Below are 14,758 nucleotides of genomic sequence, written 5' to 3' on the forward strand. Positions count from 1 at the left end.
ACTGCAAGCAGAAAATCCACTGGAAGAAACAAAGTTTCATATTAGCTAAAGATACCTACAGTGTGTATGATTCAAAAAGAAACTGAAGAATCTCTTTGAGTAAAAGTCTCTAAGGACATAGACAGAAAAATTAGAGAAGACTCTATAAGAGTCCAGATTAACCCCTTTCAAATTATCATAAATCTTTCTTTTTTATATACATAAAAAGATTAGGTCATGGCAGGTATTAAATCAGCAACACGGTCAACATCAAAGACTCGTTGCCTTTTATGGCCTATTCCTTGTTTCTGTAGCCAAGGCTTATCCTCCTTGCCTCAGAGCAGTTGCAGCCTTGTTAATTACTTGAAGCATCTACAAACTGTACTAGGACCACCTTTAAATCTGATGGTACAACATACAATCACTATTGCTAACTGAAAACACCTCACTTTTTTCTGTTCGTCTTAACTAATGCAATGTGGTGTTTTGGTTTTTTTTTGGTATTACCATCCATTGATTTAATACTTTCAATTAAGAAACTCTACTAACTTTATCCATTGAAAAATAATTTCATGATGGTGTTTCTGCAGTTCAAGAAGGGCCATGGCACCTAGTATAAATATTTTGGACACTCTCACACCAATTTATGACTTACTCTTTCTTAAAAATGTAAAGAGGTAATACTAGGCTGGGTACATAATAGCACACCAAACTTGAATCCAGGTATTCCAATTTTGAGTCCAATGAGTTTACTTGTATAAAAACCATATACAATCCTAAAAATGCATATAACACCATAATTAGCAAATATTAATTGGACATCTGCTGTATGAAAAGTAGGTGCTCTAGACTAAAAAAAGTAAACTACAAAGCTCCTGTTCTTAAGATATTTATAATTTAGTTAGTGGGATGGGATGTGCACATTCAAATATAAGACCACAAGCTATAGCTCAATAAGTGCCTAGGATTAGGAGGAGGAAGAGAGACATTAAGGTGTGGTGGTGAAGTGCAAGGGCTTTGAGCCTGTGGCCTAGGTTGAAGGCCAGCTCTGCAACTTAAGGATACATGTGACCAAGGACAAGTTTCTTAACTACTTTAAGCTGCGGTGTTTCCTCATCAGTTAAAAAACAGAAAGAAAAGAATAAAAAGGAGTAATAACATTACTTATTTTATAAGTATATATAACTATAATGAACATTCATTTGAATCATGTAAGAAACATATTTAGCACAGTGCCTGGCACAAAAATAAGTGCTCAATAAATTATTATTATGTAGGCCTTCCAGACATTTCATGTACCTACATGTGGCCATTGGGAGAATCCTGGTCTACACTGCTGACCTAATTCTGTGTAACCAGATGAATATTTTATTCTAATTTCATGTTATTCCCAGATCACCTAAATTGCTCTCCAAACAGAACGTGGGATAAGGCAACTTTCCCAGACAGAGAGAAAGCTTTTCCTTTTCCTCAGCCCCACCAATGTGTCTTTTCCTTTCATTTACAGCCCAAGGAGCCAAACGACAGCTTCTCATTTTCTCAGTGAAATCATGGATTTCTCTGGTATGACTTGGCAGTTGCAGTCATCATAGATATGACCAAGGATGTTTTGTTTCAAAGTCGCTGAAATCACTATCAAAGAATTTTATTCTGTAGAGGAACACTCTTAAATCATGGGAAAAAGGGTCCTTAAATATAATTAAGTAAACTAGTGTAAAATAATTCCTAATTTGCCATATGTAGGCCTAATTTGAATGGGAAATTGTGAGAAACAGGTTTATCCTAATATAATAGTACATTATTATATGCTTCCTCTACTATTATTTTCTAGCAATCTTCAGTTTAACCTTAAAACTGGCATGGACTGATCTCCTCTCTAATAATTACAAATCTACTGAAAAGAACATGAAGAATTGAGTTTCACTCTTATCTCACAAAGAGAATTCAGATCTTTTTTTCCCACTTTTTTTGAGATATAATTGACATATAATGCACTGTGTACATTTAAGGTCTGCAACGTGATGATTCGAGATACCTATATACTGTGAAATGATTAACACAGTCAGGTTAGCAAACACCTCCATCACCTCACATAGTTACCATCTGTGTGTGTGTGTGTGTGTGTATCTGGAGAGTCAAATCTATTTCTAAGGTTTAGGGTACTGGTGGGCCTTTAAGTGTATAAAAACGGTTAATAAAAATGCTATGGGAGAAAACTGGGATGAATTAATCCAGGAGATGGAGTACTTAATACTGGGGAGATGAAAGAGAAGAGAATAAATGTAATTAGTCCTAAAACATATGCTCAAGAATCTTTCATTCTTGAGCATAGGCTTCTAAGAGAAGGGAATTCAAGTTTGCGTGCAAGAAAATTTTTTTAGGGTTTATTCTTCTTTCTATTACAGGCAAATCTTAATTTACTAACTACCTGCGCACAGAACTGTACATAGAAATGGTACCCTATCTCTCTGCTACCAGAACCTCCCCTACCATAGATGTCCTCTGCTGGCGTGTACCCAGTTGCTAATTCAGCCCCCAAATATCATGTACTTCAGAATGACCTGGCGAGGGGCTTCCCTGGTGGCGCAGTGGTTAAGAATCCACCTGCCAATGCAGGAGACACGGGTTCGAGCCCTGGTCCGGGAAGATCCCACATGCCGTGGAGCGACTAACCCCGTGTGCCACAACTACTGAGCCTGCGCTCTAGAGCCCGTGAGCCACAACTACTGAGCCCACGTACCACAACTACTGAAGCCCACGTGCCTAGAGCCCGTGCTCCGCAACAAGAGAAGCCACAGCAATGAGAAGCCCGCGCACCGCAACAAAGGGTAGCCCCCGCTCGCCGTAACTAGAGAATGCCCGTGCACGACAACAAAGACACAACACAGCCAAAAATAATAATAAAATAAATAAATTAAAAAAAAAAAAAAAAAAAAGAATGACCTGGCGAGTGCTGATTCCCTGGTCCCAACACAAGGATTTAATTCAACAGAACTGGGATATAGCTCAGAAATCTAACTAATAAGCTCACCAGGTAATTCTAATCTAGGTGCTTATAAAATCTTGCTCTGTGTCTATCACCAAGGCTGCAGATCTCATTAAAAGCCATCTCTTCTGTGTTAGCACACAACCTAAATACTGACAGCAGTCTTACCAACCTATCTCAGGGCTCCATGCCTCAGAGAGGTCCAGGAATTATTGGATATATTCAAGGCTCTGGCTTAAAGGGACCAGGATTGAGGAATAGGACCAGGATTGAGGAATATTGTGGCTAGTATTTAAACTTACTAGAAATTAAATAGGCTTTTGTAGACTGGCTTATAAAGATACCCACCATACAGAAATGCCACTGGGAAATGTACTGATATCTAAAAATTGGTTCAAGTGAAGCTTGAGAATATACTTTAGTAAATTGGGGGATGTAGCCTATATAATTAGAGGACATGAAATGGTTAAAGAGTAAACTCCTGGGCTGCTATAGCCAAAAGGCACATTTCATGACATGAACGCTTCTTAGAGTTCACTTGCCAGCTTACTGGGGAATCCTTTTCAGCTCAGGCCCAACAGCAAACTTACTGTTATCACCACATTATAGAACAAGTGGAAATCCTCTCCACTACCTCAGCCCAGCAGCGTTGAGAGAACATGAATGCCCAGCACACAAAGAGAAAGCTGTAGAGCCACGAAGTGGAAAATGAGCCTTTCCCAGGGTAGGAAGTAACTAATGGCTGACCATTTAGCACAGAGCATTAGAGGAAGACAGTCTTGCTTGGTACTGAAAATCAGTCTGCAAATGAAACAGTTCATTTAAAGTGCACTTCAAATAAGGTCTAACAATCTGAAAAACTCCTAGTAAGGATTTTGTAATAAGTAATAAGGATTTCGACACAAGGATGTAATCATCTCACTGTAGAGCTATGTGGGGCCTTATGACCAAGGAAGAAAAATTCATAGACCCAGATAGAGACACATCTCCTACCACACCTGCGGAGATATTTTCACCAGGTCCTTAGAGCAAATTGGAAATTATTACCTAAAGTCCTTGTCAAATATGTATGGGTATTACATGTTTAAATTAATGGAAATGTATTCATTCTCAACCAAACCTCTTGACGTCCTAAGGTAGAGAAGCTAAAGAACCTAGTTATTTTTAAAGAATAGTTGTATTAATGAGGTAGCTCCTGCTGGATCATTATACTTAAGATTCAAGTGCTCATCGTGAGCAAACCAAGTGAGAAAATAAGTAACGTCACTCAGAGAATGCTATATTATGCCTTAATTTGGATTATACTTCTTGAGTGTAGTTTACAGCTGGCTTTTATAGGCTTGCAAGGAAGACTTATTACAATTTGAGGAATTTTACAAATCAGGTTTGTAAACAAGCTATAGCATGTTGGTAGCTTGAAACTGGCCACAGTAGAAGTATTTACACCACAGAAATCAGCAAATGCTACAAATCAGACCCACCTCCCCCACTTCCCTAGCCAGTTGTAAACATTAACCAGCACACCATTGGCTAAACTTAACACTTCAAAATTGCTTTTAAACTGAATTCACTTAGCTTTTAGTTCTCTTTTTTTAAATATAGTTTTAAAATACAATTAGCACAGATATTTTGTTTGCTTGGTATAAACTGGCTTTTGGTTTAAGAATCCAATTACTCTGTTAATTCAGCTATTCATTTCATTGGCTAATTGCCCTCACTTTTGCTGCCTGAGACAGATCTTGTTTATTATTTATAATTTCACTCTGTTTCAGAGTTAAGAATTCTTCTATTTTAAATTTGTTAAATTTAGTTTTAGTAAAAATTATTATTTTAAAAATATTATTGCCCCTCACTTCATTTTCTCAGGCAGTATTTAAAATTTCTCCACAATTTTATCCAAATAAATAAAACTATCTTCTCAGATAGAGGAAGAGGGTAGAAAGTGACCTGCTTAAAAAACTGCTGAAATTAATTAAACTTTTATTTAAAAGTTATTTTATTTTGGAATTTTTTCTATGTTTTTTCTAATTTAAATGTGAATTATTTTGCTGATAGCTTAAATGTTCTGAGATTTGAGTATATTTGCATTTTATCTTTTAATTTCATGATGTGTAGTATTTTTGTCTTGAATTTGGTTGCTTTAATTTTAAATATTATTTTTAAAAATAAATTTATTTATTTATTTTTGGCTGTGTTGGGTCTTCGTTGCTGCACGTGGGCTTTCTCTAGTTGTGGCGAGCGGGGGCTACCCTTTGTTGCGGTGTGCGGGCTTCTCGTTGCGGTGGCTTCTCTTGTTGTGGAGCACGGGCTCTAGAGTGCAGGCTCAGTAGTTGTGGTGCACGGGCTTAGTTGCTCCGCAGCATGTGGGATCCTCCCTGACCAAGGATCGAACCCGTGTCCCCTGCATTGGCAGGTGGATTCTTAACCACTGCGTCACCAGGGAAGTCCCTTAAATATTATTAAAGTAGCTTTGGAAGCTACTTTTGCTACTTAATGAGTTTCTCATTTCAATTTCAGATACTTAGATTTATAAGTCCAAACCTGTTCAGGAGTCACTCTTGACTCAGTCAAAACTTTTTCTTTTCATTGACATTTGTTAACGCCAACAGTTTACCAACAAGTAGTGATCTCTTAAAGCTTTTTCTATTGTTTGTTTTAAGTTTGTTGTTTTTTGTTAGTTAGTTTAGTTTAGTTTTGTTTTACCAAAGGTCTGTTTGCCTGCCTATCTATCCATCTATCTATCTATCAACAGAGCACTGGTTGGTCTCTTTTGGTTTTAGTTTATCTAGCAAAGTATAAGAAGCAGTGACATCTGCTGGTAAGACTGAAAACTCCTTTCCAGAATTTACTATGAAGTTACCCAATCTATGTCAATGAGTCCTGAGGTAGCAAGTTCAGAAAAGAGAAAAGTCAAAGCAAATAGCCTAATCACTATACAACACTTCAGCTATCAACATGACGAATGATTTCTAAAAAAGACAACAGAGTCTAACGGGTATTGTAAACCACACAGAAGATTGTAAGCAGGGACTTATTTCATTTTATATCAGCTCCTCTCCCAATCTGCTTTGCCAGATCTGAGAGGACAGATTCATACTCCTTCAGTCACAGCACACCAACATCTCTCCATGCAAAGGTCCCTTTTTTGTTTTACTTTATCATATTTTTTCCCAGATTCCCACTCCCATTCCTCAACTGTCTGCTCTCAACTACACTTACTCTAACATATATGATTTTGTGTATGTAGAAGTTTTTAAATCACAGATAGTGTCATACTATAGAACTCAAACTTTTTCCCGACTTAATTCAGTATTAATTTTAACACTTTACTCATGCCACTCTATACTTTGGGTTCATTGCCTTTGGATGTTGCAAAATATTTCAGAGTATGCTTTTCACCTTATTTTACGTATCTGTTCTTCTAGTGATGGACACCTAAGTTGCCTACAACTTCCTGCTACTACAACTCTATCAGTGCTACAGTGTCCTTATATATTTGCCCTGCTCCACAGAATAGTTGTTCCAATCTGCACTTTAACCAACAGGGCTTGAGTGTTCCCATTTACCCAAATCCTAGCTATCATTTCATATTTATCCCCATGTTCTACTTTTTTGCCTATCTAATGAGTATAAAGTGGTATCTCATTGTTTTAATCTTTAACTGATTATCAATAAGACTTAACATCCCTTAGAAAATGTGTTAGCCATTCAGGTTTCCTTTCTGTTAATTGTCTATACATCCATTGCCTAATTTTTTTTATTAAGTTCAGTTTATCATTTGTGAATGGCTTGGGATTTTTTAAGACCTTCTTTTAGAGCAGTAAAACTGAGAGGAAGGTACAAAGATTTGCCATATATATACCACCTGCCCTGACACATGCATAGCCTCTCCCACTATCAACATCACTCGCCAGAATGGTATATATTTTTTTAAGCAAGAATGAACCTACACTGACATCATAATCGCTCCAAGTCCATAGTTTATCTTAGGGTTCACTCTTAGTGTTGTACATTCTATGGGTTAGGACAAATGTATAATGACATACATCCATCATTATAATATCTTACAGAGTATTTTCACTGCCCCCCAAATCCTCTGTGCTCTGCCTGTTCATTTCTCTGCCCCTCATGCTGCACCTTTGGCCCACCCCGAAACCATTGATCTCTTTATTGTCTCTGTGGTTTTGCCTCTTCCAGAATATCATATAGTTGGAATCATACAGTGTGGAGCCTTCTCACATTGATTTCTTTTGTTTAGTAATGTGCATTTAAGATTTCTCCATGGCTTTTTGTGGCTGATAGCTCATTTCTTTTCTTTCGTGTTGAATAACATTCCATCGTCTGGATGTACCACAATTTACATATCTATTCACTTACTGAAGGACATCTTGGTTGCTTACAAGTTTTGGCAATTACGTATAAAGCTGCTACAAACATCTGTGTGCAGATTTTATGTGGACATAAGTTTTCAACTCCTTTGGGTAAATACCAAAAAGCACGATCATTGGATTGTATGGTAAGAGTAGGTTTAGTTTTTTAAGAAGTTACCAAACTATCTTTGAAAGTGGCTGTACCATTTTGCATTCTCATCAGAAATTTATGAGAGTTCCTGTTGCTCTACATCCTCATTCGTGAAGCATGTGGTGTTGTCAGTGCTCTGAAATTTGGCCATTCTAATAGGTGTGTAGTCGTTCCTTTGCCTGTTTTTGATGGGCATCCCAGTCTTATTTGCAAAACCTCCTTGCACATTCTATATATTAATCCCTTATTGATTTTTGACATTGTCATTATCTTCTACCAATCCAGTTACTTTGCTTATAGAGTCTCCTGATAAATAGAAATACTTTATTCTGATATAGTAATATCCATCAATTTTTCACTACATTTTTTTTTTAGTGGGGGGGGGTCTTAGTGAATAACTTTCTTCACCCCAGTTCAGAAGGATATTCTCCAATATTTTATTCTATTAACTTTATAGTTTTAAATTTCATATTTAGTTCTTTAATACAATTGGAGCTCTCTTCCACATATGGTGTTCAGTAGAAATTCAACTTTTTCTTCAAAAAGTGAATTAGCTTTCCCAAACCCCAGCTATTAATCCATCCATTTCCCACTGGTTTATGACATGACCTCTACTGAATACTAGGTTTCCATATATAGAGGGATATTTCTGAACTCTGTTTAGTTTCATCTGGTTTTCTCGTATCTGTGCAGAATCACACCATTTTCATTGCTATGGTTTTCCAGTATGTATTCAATCCCCCAATTTGGATTTTCTTTTTAAAAACTGACAAATCAAAAGAGAACTTAATTTTTCCATGTAAGTTATAGAAAAATGTGTTGAATTTCTCAAAAAATCCTGTTGTAGTTTTAATTGGAATTGCACTGAGTTTATTGATTAATTTGGGGAAAATTAAATTCTCTACAACATTAAATCATCCTGTCTGGAATCATATTATATCTCTCTGGTTTATATAAATTTTCCTTTATGAGCTTTAATGAAACTTTGAAAATATTTTCTCCATAAAGGTCTTTATATTTTGGATTTTGGTAGTTAACTATCAAAGCTTTTTTTTTTTTCTTTTTTGCTATTGTGAATGGAGAAAGAAACATGACCCTCTCAATTAATATACCTGGTTATAATCTTCAGGAAACTCTAATAAGAATTTATCATCATTTTATACCCACTCACCTGAAATGGCTTCAGGAATGTTTCCTCCATTGCCAGCCTGCCATACTCAGTGAAAAGCTACAAGGAAAATCACACCCACCCACACACACACACACACACACACACACACACACACAGAAAACTTCAGTATCTGCGAAGTTCTACTTCTTGGTTTTCTTCCACTAATTTTTTTCTCTAGCTGTAACATAATACTATATTATTAAGATTAAAATAATCATTTTAAGTAACTAAGTATTAGATAAAGCAGAGCTACAGTAATTATATATTTTAAAATTAAGGACATAAAGTACATTTTAAAAATGAAGTTTCCATTTTAAAGGTAACACCTTTTATATCTAAAATGTAGGACAACTTTTTTTGTGGGGAAGATGGGGGACAAAGAAACATGTTAAATGACCTTTCAAAGCAAAACTTGCATAGATTAGACCAGAGAGCTATAAACTAAGTAGGATAATTTACTGTTGTTGCCAGAGGAAATTTAATGTCCCGATGGTCTTGATCATTGCAAAGACATACAGGCATTTGGTTTAAGAAGTGAAGAGTCAAATACACCACCTTCTTTTATTTTTTTATTGCTCCCAATTGAGAGGTACCATATCATTTTGTGTTGCCAGAAATGTAAAGTTTGGGAGAACGTAGACTTGAGGGGGTGATTGTGATTGGGCCTCTGGTGAGAGTTCCGTCCAGATTGGCCAGGTGGATTTCCCCATATGTACACAGGAAATGCCGCTTCATCACACAAGAGTACCAAGCCACAGAGGCTTCTCAGAGCTGGGGAAGGATGCTGGCACAGAGGATTCCCCTCCTTTGCCCCTTTAGAATAGCCCCCAAAGTACCACACTGCCTCTCCTGTGAAAACTATGGGAATCTAGAAAGCAAATGGTAATAACTAGGCATCTGATTAGAGTGATTAAATGAAAGTCTAGAATATGTCTAAAAGGCAGCAGGTCCAGGGATTAGAATCATTACTCATTCTCATTAGAATCATTTACTAACATAATTTGAATTCACAATCTTTTTTGAGGAAGGATGAGGTGTTGTCATTTACAGGAAAATTTTTAAATGATCTCAAAAAAGATCACCTAATATCAAAGTCCAAAATCAGTCCTTTTTTAGAAATCCTAAACTGGTATTGAACAGTGCCATGTCATTAACTTGCAAGGCAACTGGCTAGGTTATGACACATGCCTAAAGAAGCAATTGCACTCATTCTAAGATACGTCTAACAATTATTGGGCATATTGCCTATTTGTCATAAATGGTCAGTGTGATGTACTAGAAACATATTTGGGAGTAATGCTAGATGTGAACTCCAAATGATATTTCCACTCTCACAGATCACCCTGCATTATCATCCTTTGTTATTTGTTAAACTGCACAAGGTTCTTATTGGCAAGATAAAATAATACATTGAAAGCAAAATTTTCTATAAAATATGCAGAGGAAAACTATCAGAGAAACAATAGGTTTTTCTATGTAGCCAAGAATAACATGAATTGAAAAAGAGTAGACAGCGTGACAGAGATGTGAACTATCTTTAGGAAACATCTGATCTTCTACTTATTTGAGATTTAAATGCTGCTTGGAGAGTGGAAGAAGCACCGAGTCCAACCAGATGATCAAATTTCTATTCCCACTCTGCCACTAACTAGCCACATGAGTTTAGGCAAGTCATTTTTTTTTTTCAGAAAAAAATTTCTCATCCATAAAATATTAAGGATAAATTAGGTGTCACTGAGATCTTTTTCAGATATAAAATAGAATTCTATGAGTAATCATCACGTAGTCCCCCATAGTTCTTAGCTATAAAGTGGTCCACAGGAAAAAAAATCTGGCATACAACTGATATCATACTAACAATTATTAAATCCCTAACCATAAGACTTCAACTTCACATTTTGGGTCACTTTTAAACCAAAGGTTCTTTCTCCACTCTAATTTGCCATATATTTTTCCATATACAGGGTTGACAGCAAATAGCTTTACTGAAACAAAGGACTTTGAAAACTGAATTAGAAAGAATATAATCATACAGGGCTAGAACTAGAAACCTGGAAATGGGACAACCTCCATTTGGTTACATTTTTAAATCTTTCTGACTGTTATGTTTTCCAAGTACAAGAAAACCCCCAAAAATCCTAAAGTTCTGCTGTACATGCCCAAAAGATTACCAGACATACAAAAGAGACTGTAAATATTGTTACCTGAAGGTGCTGAAGATCATCCTCCTGCACATTTTGAGATAAGTTATATACCTTGATTAAGAAATAAAGTCAAAATAAGAAAATAATTAGCAGCATACTAAGCACTTATTTTGTTATTCTCTATTTTTTGAAATATCAATTTCACAAAATCAAACTCTCTCACATATATTTATAAGACCTTGAGAGAGGAGTAAAGAAAGCCTGAGAGACAATAAATAATGTACAATGATCATAAAACTTTTCCAGAAATACAGTAGCTACCTGATTTGGAGACAGAATATTAAAATTATTTTATGAATCTAATTCAACAATTAGTAATAAAATAATCATTCTTACAAGCATATCAAAATAATAATAATCTAGATCTTAATAACCCATATATAAAATTTTGTCTTGAAAAATTATGTTGGCTTCTTTACAATCAATTATTTAAGTCTATAGAGAGTTCCATCACATGAAAGTTAAGTTCTGAATATCATGCTTACATCCTCAAACATATGCATTATTGCTTCACGAACAGATCACAGCATTAAGGTGAAATTCTTTTTTTCTAAGTAGGAGGATAAATATCAGTAACTTCAAAGAAAAGTTAATGATGTTTATATGTTTATATACTGATACAAACAGTATACTCTGTGTACTTATTTAAATAATAGACCACTTCTCAGATAATAATAAAAAATAGTCATACTAAGGACTTAGATTTTTCAGCAAAAATATTTAATGTCTCCAGGAAAAATATAAATAGTAAATAATAAATATTTAAAAGGCAAAATCAATCTGGTTTTAATTGACTTGTGTAAATTGCACATACTGTTGACTATGAAGAAGTTAGATATTAAGTTGGTATTTTAAAGGCTAATTAAATTAAGAAGTATATTTTTAAAAGTTAGTCAGTCTTACACCTACATTAATGAATAGATCATCCAGACAGAGAATCAATAAGGAAACACTGGACTTAAACAATACATTAGATCAGATTGACTTAATAGATACATAAAGATCATTCCATCAAAAAGCAGCAGAATACACATACTTCACAAGTGAACATGGAACATTCTCTAGGACAGATTATATGTTAGGTCACAAAACAAATATTAATAAATTCAAAGAAGAATGAAATCATATCAAGCAGCTTCTCCAACCACAATGGTATGAGACTAGAAATCAATCACAAGGGGAAAAAATGGGGAAAAAAACCACAAAAATGCTGAGATTAAACAATGTGCTACTGAATAACCAGTGGATCATCAAAGAAATCAAAGAAGAAATTTTTTAAAAACCTAAAGATAAATGAGAGCAGAAATACAACATACCAAAATCTATGAGATGTGGCAAAAATGCTTTTGAGAAGGAAGTTCATAACAATATAGGCCTACCTCAAAAAAACAAGAAAAATCCTGAATAAACAATCTAACTTTACACCTAAAGAGACTAGAAAAAAGAACAAACAAAGCCCAAAGTTAGTAGAAGGAAGGAAATAATAAAGATCAGAGCAGAAATAAATAAAATAGAGACTAAAAAAAAAAATAGAAAACATCAATGAAACTAAAAGCGAGTTGAAAAAATAAAATCAATAAGTCATTAGTTAGACTAACCAAGAGAAAAAGAGAGAGGGTTCAAATAAATAAAATCAGAAATGAAAGAGGAGAAATTACTATTGATACCACAGAAATACAAAAGATCATAAGAGACCACTATGAACAGTTATATGCCAACAAATTGGACAACCTAGAAGAAATGGATAAATTTCTAGAAACATGCAATCTTCCAAGACTGAATCATGAAGAAAAAAAAAGTCTGAATAAACTGATTACTAATAAGGGATTGAAACAGGAGTCAAAAATCTCCCAACATACAAAAGCCCAGGACCAGATGGCTTCATTGGCAAATTCTATAAAACATTCAAAGAAGATTTAATACCTAGCTTTCTAAAAATATTCCAAAAAATTGAAGAGGAGGAAAATCTTCCAAACACATCTTATGAAGCCAGCATTATCCTGATACCAAAACCAGAGAAGGACACCACAAAAAAGGAAACTACAGGCCAATATCCCTGATGAATATAGGTACAAAAATTCTCAACAAAATATCAGCAAACTGAATCCAACAATACATTAAAAGGGTCATACACCATAATTATGTGGGATTTATTCCAGGGATATAATGATGATTTAACATCCACAAATCATTCAACACAACACATCACATTGAGAAAATGAAGGTTAAAAATCATACGATCATCTCAATAGATGCAGAAAAAGCATCTGACAAAATTCTTCCATTTACGATAAAAACTCTCAACAAAGTGGATATAGAGGAAATGTACCTCAACACAACAAAGGTTATATATGACAAACCCAGAGCTAACATCATACTCAAGGCAAAAGGCTGAAAGCTTTTTCTCTAAGATCAGGAACGAAACAAGGATGCCCACTCTTGCCACTTTTATTCAACATTGTGTTTGAAGTCCTAGCTACAGCAATTAGGCAAGAAAAATAAATGGCATCTACACTGGAAAAGAAGTAAAACTGTCACTGTTTGCTATTTCATGATACTATATATAGAAAGCCCTAAAGACTCTAACAACAACAAAAAAAACTGTTGTAAAGTTTTTTTATCCCAGTAAAGTCATGGGATACAAAATCAATACATAGAAACCCATGGCATTTCTATATACTAATAATAAACTATCCGAAAAAGAAATTAAGAAAACAATTCCATTTACAATTGCATCAATAAGAATAAAATACCTAGGAGTAGAGTTAACCAAGGAGATGAAAAACCTGTACACTGAAAACTATACACCACTGATAAAAAGTTAAAGAAGACACCAAAAAATGGAAAGGTATTCAGTACTCATGGATTTAATATTGTTAAAATGTCCATACTACCCAAAGCAATCTATAGATTCAATGAAATCCCTATTAAAATGCCAAATGCATACTTTACAGAACTAGAACAAATAATTCTAACATTTTTATGGAATCAAAGAAGCCCTTGAATAGTCAAAACAATCTTGAGAAAGAAGAACAAGGCTGGAGGTATCACACTCCCTGATTTTAAACTTTACTACAAAGCTATAGTAATCAAAATAGCATGGTACTGGCACAAAAAAGACACATAAATAAATGGAATGGAATTGAAAACCCAGAAATAAACCTATACATATATGGACAAGTAATCTATGATAAAGGAGCAAAGAACATACAAAAAGGAGAAAGGACAGTCTCTTCAATAAATGGTGCTGGTAAAACTGGACAGCCACAAGCAAAAGAATGAAACAAGACCACTATCTTACACCATACACAAAAATTAACTCAAAGTGGATTAAAGACTTGAATGTAAGACCTGAAACCATAAAATTCCTAGAAGAAAACATAGGTGGTAACCTCACTGGCATCTGTCTTAGTGATGCTTTTGTGGATCTGATTTGAAAGGCAAGGGAAACAAAAGCTAAAATAAACAAATGGGACTGTATCAAACCGAAAAGCTTTTGCAGAGTGAAGGAAACCATCATTAAAACGTAAAGGCAACCTACTGAATGGGAGAAGATATTTGCAAATCATATGTCCAATAAGGGGCTAATATCCAAAATATATAAAGAACTCATACAACTCAGCATCAAAAAAACAAACAACCCAATTAAAAAATGGGCAGAGGATCTGAATAGACATTTTTCAAAGGAAGACATACAGATAGCCAACAGGCACAAGAAAAGATGTTCAACATCATTAATTATCAGGGAAATGCAAAACAAACCACAATGAGATACCACCTCCCACCTGTTAGAATGGCTATTATTGAAAAGATAAGAAATAATACATGTTGGAGAGGATGTGGAGAAAAGGGAACCCTCATACACTGTTGGTGGGATTGTTAATTTGTGCAGCCACT

General features: G+C 35.0%; 1 protein-coding gene across 6 annotated transcripts in view; it reads right to left on the minus strand.

Moving 5' to 3' along the window:
* Positions 1–14,758, minus strand: part of ATL1 (atlastin GTPase 1) — an 87,687-nt gene that overhangs the window by 19,281 nt on the left and 53,648 nt on the right. For 5 of the 6 annotated variants that reach the window (XR_014242496.1, XM_082384840.1, XM_082384841.1 and 2 more), the window contains 2 exons: positions 10,862–10,912; positions 8,658–8,714 (listed from right to left, as the gene is read on the minus strand). Coding sequence is in view for 5 of the 6 variants with exons in the window: in XM_082384840.1 (XP_082240966.1) it covers positions 8,658–8,714; positions 10,862–10,912 (108 nt within the window). In the remaining variant the exon portion in view is untranslated. The remainder of the gene's footprint in view (positions 1–8,657; positions 8,715–10,861; positions 10,913–14,758) is intronic. The other variant, XM_082384842.1, reaches the window with a different exon arrangement.

The sequence above is a fragment of the Balaenoptera borealis genome, assembly GCF_965194805.1.
Source record: "Balaenoptera borealis genome assembly, chromosome: 3".
In the NCBI taxonomy this organism is placed as follows: Eukaryota; Metazoa; Chordata; class Mammalia; order Artiodactyla; family Balaenopteridae; genus Balaenoptera; species Balaenoptera borealis.